Source organism: Thalassophryne amazonica, chromosome 14 (genome assembly GCF_902500255.1).
Source record: "Thalassophryne amazonica chromosome 14, fThaAma1.1, whole genome shotgun sequence".
Classification (NCBI taxonomy): domain Eukaryota; kingdom Metazoa; phylum Chordata; class Actinopteri; order Batrachoidiformes; family Batrachoididae; genus Thalassophryne; species Thalassophryne amazonica.
Genome location: NC_047116.1, coordinates 96,478,928 through 96,487,175, shown reverse-complemented (window position 1 = coordinate 96,487,175; position 8,248 = coordinate 96,478,928). Strand labels below are relative to the sequence as shown.

At 44.3% G+C, this 8,248-nt stretch overlaps 1 protein-coding gene across 1 annotated transcript; it reads right to left on the bottom strand.

Annotated features, from left to right (window-relative positions):
* Positions 1-1,525: 1,525 nt before the first annotated feature.
* On the bottom strand, positions 1,526-6,965 carry rgcc (regulator of cell cycle). The gene is made up of 5 exons (XM_034187020.1): positions 6,888-6,965; positions 6,059-6,235; positions 5,323-5,430; positions 3,373-3,435; positions 1,526-2,186 (listed from the first exon to the last, which is right to left on the bottom strand). The coding sequence occupies exons 1-5, from the start codon at positions 6,913-6,915 to the stop codon at positions 2,179-2,181; spliced, it is 384 nt and encodes a 127-aa protein (XP_034042911.1). The 5' UTR covers positions 6,916-6,965; the 3' UTR covers positions 1,526-2,178.
* Between the last annotated feature and the right edge of the window lie 1,283 nt (positions 6,966-8,248).

Below are 8,248 nucleotides of genomic sequence, written 5' to 3'. Positions count from 1 at the left end.
CTGACGTATGAAGCACAACGCGTTTTTCTCACTTTGCTTCATTCACTTTATCTGTCCTCCTGTCCTGTCTCATCATTGTTGTCTGTCCTCCTGTCCTTTTCGTGGAGGCATCAGTGATTTCATTGGGTCTGCAGGAGTGTGTGTTGTTGCTCAGGATCACACATCATGGGACAGTCGTGTGTGTTTGTGTGTCCCACTGTGGCAGCAGCAGTTTATATGATCAGCTGAGGGACAAACTGCATTCAGTTAAAATCTACACGTCCAGGATGTTCTGCAGGATTGATCCTGGAGCAGCAGTGTGGTTTCTCCCTGTGCTGAAACCACAGAGGTGAGCACTGATTGTTGTGTTCCTCTCTCAGTGTGTCAGCCTGACTCTTAGTGTTCAAACCCACTGGTCACGCCATGTCACACCCCGAATACCAGCTGAGTTTATTCTGACGAGGCAACAGTCAGAGTGGACAAGAAGCTGCTCACGGGTGATGTTACATACTGTAGGACATCTAACAGCAATAAAAACACGTGAGCTTTTCAAAGAGAAGGCAAATAAATTAATTTTCATCCTGGGATCGCTTCCCACCTGGTTCTTTCTGTGTGGAGTTTCCATGTTCTCATGTTCATAAATCTACTGAGTCCACATCAGAGGTCACCAAACCACATCATCTGCAAAAAGCACTAATTCAACTCTGAGGCCACCAAGTTAGCGGTAAAGTGGTAATGGCAGGGTATTGTTTTTACTGACGTGTGTGTGTGTGTGTGTGTGTGTGTGTGTGTGTGTGTGTGTGTGTGTGTGTGTGTGTGTGGTAAAGATAAGTCAAAAATAGCTACACAGATTTCTTCAAACTTGGTGGGAGTATAACTTGGATCAATATCTAGAGGTGATTAGATTTTGGAGTCTTTGGTTAAACATCAAGGCAAACATGGTCAGAAAACACTATACATATATATATATATATATATATATATATATATCAACAATCAAGAAGCCCACATAGAAGATCTAAAGCATATATTTCATTAGGAAAATACTGATTACACACAGATGTGTATTTACTTGTGGAGGTGTGTAGTGAACTGAGGGCCATCAGCCCTCTGATGACTTTTTAATGGAAACCTGCTGAAGGACACAAAACTTTTTTTCCAGGGAAAATGACACCTCACACCTCTGGTGACCTTTGACCCCTCCTCCAGCCAGCTGTGAGTGGCGGCTGCGTTCAGTTTCATCTCGTACATGCTAAGTGATTGTGACGTTTGGGTTGAATCTGATCCTACACGCGTATTACAGGTTCAAGCTGCCCAGATGAATCCAGCAGGGTGTGACACAAGCGCCGGGGTTAGAGTCAGAACCCGCCAGGGCGGCGGCTTCAGTCCAGCTGTCACTTAAAGAACCCGCTACATTACTATTCTGAGTTTGGCAGTAACTGTGGGTGGGATTCTAAAGGACACAGACTGTGGCATCTGCTGAACAAGAGACATCAGATCTTTGCAGAAGACAAATGACATAAATCACCAAAGTCTGAGGGGCGGGTGAAGAGTCAAGTATTTAAATTTTATTTTGTATTAAATAAAGCTTTCATAGTTAAAAACATGTTAGTAACATTATTCAAGTCAAACGGTCATGTGACTGAAGGCGTTCACTTAGTATCAAACACAATCTGAGACAATGATTATTTACAGAAGATACAAAAATATATTTCACAAAAAACACATAAATTTACAGCAAGACCTAAAAAATGGCTAAAAAAAATTCCAGTTTTCCAGCTCAGGGTTTGGATGAGGGAGTGGTGCAGACTGGTTATGTCTCTTTGTACCGTATTTTCCGGGTCCACATTCCGTAAACCTTGCTGTCAGTGACCGGAGGAGCCTTTGGGGATGACTCAGTAGTCCTACAGCTCATTGGTCCTTTAGGTCCTTGAAGGACCATTGAGCCGTAGGACTCCTGACCTGTGATCGGAGCCAATCAGGTCCTTGTTCCAGTCACTGTTCCTTTGTACCCTTTTGGGGCTTGATGTGACCGTCAGCTGGTGGACTACGTTGGACATCCTGGACAGATTGATGTCGTGGTGAAGTCACAGCAGCATCCAGCTGTATCGGGTCAGGTGGTTCTGTCATGGCGGCTGATCTGGGGGTCCACAAACCCACTCCCTCTGTCACGGCTGCAGTCCACCACACACGTCCATGTCACATGCCTACAGACAGACAGACTCGTGGTTAGATCAGGATTCTCTGGTTGCCTGCTCGATTTCCAGGGCACGAGGTCGTCATGGTAACCCTGGTGGCCTAATAACCACAGCATGCGGTGGTGGTGATGGGGGGGTTCATTCATTAATTTCAGCTGGATAATCAGCTCATTCATGGAATGACAGTGTGATGTGTGTGTGTTTTGTATCTTTGACATTTTGCAACACTTGCATTTTCCCCCCTTTTTGTGTGCAGTGGGTGAAACTGAAAGTTTGATTCCTGATTTTGTCTCCTCATACTGGCATTTCAGCTCAGGTTTGCACCGGCCCACATTCCACGAGCTCTGCTGCAAGTTTCAACACCCTCATCATCGCTGCAGCGAGGCAGCGGTCCAAAACAGAGCAGCCACGTGGTCTGTTCGGCACGACGCCCCCTGCTGTCTCAGCTTACACAGCTTCACACGTGCACTGTAGCTGCTGTGTGTGTGTGAGGCAGCAGGAGGAGCAGGAAAATGTCAGACGAAATTAAGATGCTCTCCTACATGTGTGCAGTCGAGCGCACATCTGTCTAAAAATGCATAATGAAGGATAAGTCTATGTCGCATTTATTTTTGAAACGTTTTGCTACTGCTTCATGTAACAAGAAGCAAAATGAATTTAATTGGTGCCTTAGTGCGCTAATGACCAGAAACTATCATGCTAATTAATGTTATTGTAAACAGCTCCTCTTTACAAAAATGTCAAGATGGAGTTAAATGTTTGCCTCACTATATATTCAAATGTTTTAAAACTACTGTATATTTTTAAAACCTTATAATTAGCCCTACCTTAGCCTAGCTGTCATCCTTGTTGCTCTTCTGGCTGTCTGACAAAGTGCAAACAAATGGAGTACTGAGTTGTATGAAGGTTATACCCTCTCTTTATGCTTTATCGTGGTCTTTCAGTTTGAGAGTGTGATTTATGAATTTCACTTGTTCTCTAAGACAAACTACAAACCATCCTCCTCATTCAGATTATCTTCTTCTAAGGAGGGTGGCATCTATATTAATGGTGCATTATCACCATCTTCTGCTCCAGGGTGTGCATCAAACAGTACCTCATTCAGCTCAGTATACAGGAGCATATTACACACACACACACACATCTTGAGCTGTTGGTGGTCCTGATCAGGGTTCAGATCCACTTTCAGACTTACCCTCTAAAGTCCTGTCAAGGTCAGCGATGAAGTCCTCCAGTTCTTTTGTGTCACCCAGTTTAGCTGCAACATGGACAGAGATGTTTGAACTTCAGAGGACCAATAAGAACCCTCACATAAACACGTTCACTGTCACATCTTTAATTGGCAGTCCATTGATTACTAACGATCAGCTGATTAAAAATAATGGACAGACCTTAGTTTTGCTTCTATTGGAGACAATTCAGTCAAAGTTCAGCTTCAGAGGAAGAAAATGAAGTGCAAATATCTGAGCTTTAGTAATAACAGATGGCGTGAACATTGACAAAGTGACAGAAATGTATCTGTTTACTGCTAATTCTACATTTAGCTCTACACCCCATGTACAAGAGGACCAAGATGAAGAAGAAGATGGAAGAATTCTCTATTAAAAAGCACTGTGGTTTGACAGTAAAAAGCCTTCATTTGAAATAAAGGAATGAAACTAGAATTTAAAAACTAATTTAGAAACTCAGTGAGGTAACATAAACTGGAACTGGTCCATCATGAAGGCACGCAAGCAGCTCTCACACTGTGATGGATCAAGGGAACACCTGAAGAACGGAAACAACATTTTGATATCCATTTGTGTCCATTTCTGTCCTGTATAAGTCTTTTTCCGATTTGTTAAATGCCTTCCTTGTCTGTCACTTTTTGTGCGTGCTCAAAACTTTGAGTGGACATCAGACAGAGAACTTCCCTGGTGGGGAAGCAGTCCATAAACACTGATGATGTACATGGACATGTGTTTGAAACAACGTGGTTTTACTGAGGTCCTCCCCATGGAGGGTTGTGCACCTGCAGATGTTCATAGATGAACGAGTGTTTCTATGGCAACGCCTGTGTGGACATCAGTACAGTCAGGAAGTGGGTGAGGACTTTGAAAAACTAAAAAATTCAAAGTCGTCCCTTCAGCGTGAAGCATCTCGATGGCATTTTTGGAACTGTGATGGCATAGTCCTCACAGAATTTTTGAACCTGGTAACAACTCCAACTGATATGTGGACACTTTGTAAAGGTTGTGCACACGCTTGAAGTGGGTCCACACGAGTCCACAAACACAGGATGCATTGCAGCAGCCCAAATCATACCACAGCCACTGTACGGTCCGTAATTCCTGACCTCAGACTTTTTCCAAAACTGAAAGAACAGCTGAAGGGACACAATAACATCCACATCTATGCGTCGTCGGTGCCGAGAGAAGACACCTGATTTGTTTACCGACAGGATGCAAAGACTTGTCCAGCAATGGTGTAAATGTGTGGAACTGAACAGAGGCTACATGGCTGACAGAGAACATTCCAGGCTTTAAGCAGACGGGAGATTCAGGTGAGGATCTTGCTTCTTATGGAAATAATCGAGCAGGAGGCAGAACGTTTCAGCTGATGCTCGTCCATGCACGCTGAGTGCATCTTCTTTAAACACGTGTGCTGCAGTAACAAGTTATGACATAACTTAGACCACTTTAATTCAGATTGTACCAGCTGGAGAAGTTTCTTTAGGTTTGGCCATTTTTTCAGTGCAGCACCGCCTGAAACACAACAAGGCCAAAAGCAATAAAGCAAAGATCTCCTGATGTGAAGGTCCTCCTTAGGAGGTTCAGAACAGTCTCCAAAAGACTGAAGGTACAACAAGAAACTGTACACAATCCACAAACCCCAGAATTGTAGCTCAGGAACTGATGAAGGAACTGGAGGCATCAGGTTCCAAGGACACAACGGTGACATCAACAAAAAAAAAAGTGTGCAGTGGATCACCAGGACAAAGTCAGATTTGTCAGTTTTGGAAGAACATTCTCTTGTGAAACCAAAAAAAAGTGGAACTATCTAGTCAAACTCACGATGAAAGAGGGGGGAGCTCTGAATCCAAAGACCATCACCCCAAAGGAGAAGTGTGTGTGTGTGTGTGTGTGTGTGCGTGCTGTAGACTCACCTCTGGGTGACATTGGAGGAGGTGAGATGGGGGTCGGGGAGAAGACAGTGGGTGAGTTCAGCCTCTCGTCGCTGAAGCTGAAGCTGTTTCTGTTCAGAGAATCAGCACCTGGGGGGGGGGTGTTAAAGGTTAAATGTGTGCTCACCTTTCAGCGCCCCCTTCAGGCCATGTTTATAACTGACTAGTTTTGTGTCTGTTCTTTCACACAGAGCAGCATCAGTGTGAATGACCCCTGTGTTGAACCTTTCACCCTCTAAAGGTCCACCTGTGCTTCAACCCAGAGACGACAACACAACAGGTTCATATGTCTCACTTTGTCCAAATGTCTTACAAGTCTAACGGTGTTCCAGATCAACATGTTCAGGTCAGACTTTGTCAATGCAACAGTCAAATGTGGACGATTATCCAAGACTGTCCAACACAGTACTGTGGATGGACAGAGTGGAACTCTGCGGGGTGGACACGTGACATCACTCAGACAAAGTGATGTAAAGTTAAAAAAAATAATACACATTAAATTGTCTAATTTCATCCTTCTCTTTTTATTTCTGTCCTCCTTTCTGTCTTTTTCACCGGGGACTCTCTCTCTGTGTGTGTGTGTGTGAGAGAGAGAGAGACAGGGTAAGAGGTACTTTTATTTTGAAGGCTCGCATTCGTTTCTTAATTTTTTACATTGATAATATTAAAGTCCAAAGACGTTCTTTTGGAAATCAGTAGCTGTTTTTGACGTTCTTACTCTCGGTGTCGCTGATGCCGCTGTCGCTGATGCTGGCGCTGCTTCTTCTCTTCATGGTCTTCAGGTGCTCGTCGTACCTGAAGTGCTGCTTCTCCACCGGCGATGTGAAATCCTCAATGACGGCGTCAAACTCGCCGAGCACCTCGCTCAGGTCCTCCTGCTCCTCCAGTGGCTTTGCTGCACCAAAATGACACAGAAGAACAGAAAGGTCACATGATGAGGATCACAGCAAATAAATTTATAAAAAAAAAAAATTATATTTGTCGATTTTCTAATTCCTGAGCTGGAAAATAACAGGAAGGATGCGACAACGTTTGGAACACAAGGTTAGTGCTTGAACTCTACAACAGGGACATTCAAACCCCCAATAAAATCATTTATAGGTCAGAGGTTTCTGTTGAAGACACAGAAAGACAGAAAACACTTTTACACATTCAGGTAAAAAAACAAAACTCAATTTATACTTCTTTTATTTAACCATATCATCTGAACAATTTAACATATTTTGACTTTAAATTGATCACAACAGAAGTAGTTTTGATGCATCATTAGTCAGACTTCCACTCTGCATTTAAACAAAATGTGGAAAACTGGCTCTTTTTTTTTTTTTTTTTGGTCACCATTCTTTGGTAAACTCACTCGTGTATTTTTATATGCATGTGATTTAAATATAACCAATAATAATGAACTTGACGAATTATTTTTTATGAAGTTAATCTGTAACAATAATCCCGGTCTCCCCGAACAGAGAATACAAGCTGAGAGCATTTTTTTTTTTCATATACATAATAACAAAGTTTAAAGTGTTTTGTTTTGTTTGTTTTTTTACCTCGAGCTGTCAGCTTTGGAGACTTCATGACTGGTGTCAGAGACGATCCGCTGCTTTGTGTCTCTGTGACGTGTCCACTGTGTCTGTGTGACTGAGTGGCGCTTTATAACCAGCACGGAGCGCACCGCGGGGGCGGGGCCCAGAGACAGTGAGGGCGGGGGTAGTGTCCGGGCCCCGCCCCCAGAGAACAGCATGTTATTGTCGGGCTGCATGTTGATAAACATGTTGTTGGCAGCGGGGTGTGTGTCAGACACTCACACCGCCCCCCACTGTTGACAAATGTAATGGCAGTTTATTACCGCTTCAGATTCCTGACTGATTAACAGACACCGGTTACTGCGGCCTTCAGGAGGTCATGTTTACACGTAGCTGAACCAAGGTGGTTGACAGGTTTCAGGTTGGATCCCCCCCGAGGAAACACAGACGTCATCCGTAAAGACCGATTCATTTTTGCACGTCAGACCCGCTGCAGGATCCTGATCTTGGTTTTCTGCCCTTGAATCAGTCTTCTGACTGCAAGAATTCACCAAACAGGTGCGCGCCAGTCGTGCACCCATCAGGACCCATCCTCACCCACGTGCTCGTGTTCTGATCACTGTGTGTGTTTTGGACCGATACCGACCCGTTCACCTTGATTTTGCCTCCCACTTTACAAAAAGTTAGGGTTCGTTTTTCTCCATGATTGGATCACCTTAAAGTGCTGCCACTGACAGAGAGCACAGTTCATTTGGAGTATTTGCTTGCCTCTACTGGTGGTTGGCTCTCACTGCGGTATTGTATCACTTCCTGTTCCGGAGCACAGCGGTGTTTTTCTGTATCTGTTAGCTGTTTAATCTGCGCAGTTAGATTGATCTAGTTATCTAGATTACGATTTGTTTCCCAGTGTAATCTTTACGTGCCTTAACTAAAGCACTCCTTCTGCTGAATCACCTCTAAATTATTTACACATTATTCACTTTGCGTGTTTTTAGGAATCCGCTAGCTTAGCGTAGCTACTAGCTCTTAGCCGATTTAGCATGGCGGCTTCTCCTGTCTCTCCCGCACTTTTCTGCTCTGGGTGTGAAATGTTTAGTTATTCCTCGGCCTCCTTTAGCAGTAACGGTACTTGTAATAAGTGTAGCTTATTCGTAGCTTTGGAGGCCAGGCTGGGCGAATTGGAGACTCGGCTCCGCACCGTGGAAAATTCTACAGCTAGCCAGGCCCCTGTAGTCGGTGCGGACCAAGGTAGCTTAGCCGCCGTTAGTTCCCCCCTGGCAGATCCCGAGCAGCCGGGAAAGCAGGCTGACTGGGTGACTGTGAGGAGGAAGCGTAGCCCTAAACAGAAGCCCCGTGTACACCGCCAACCCGTTCACATCTCTAAC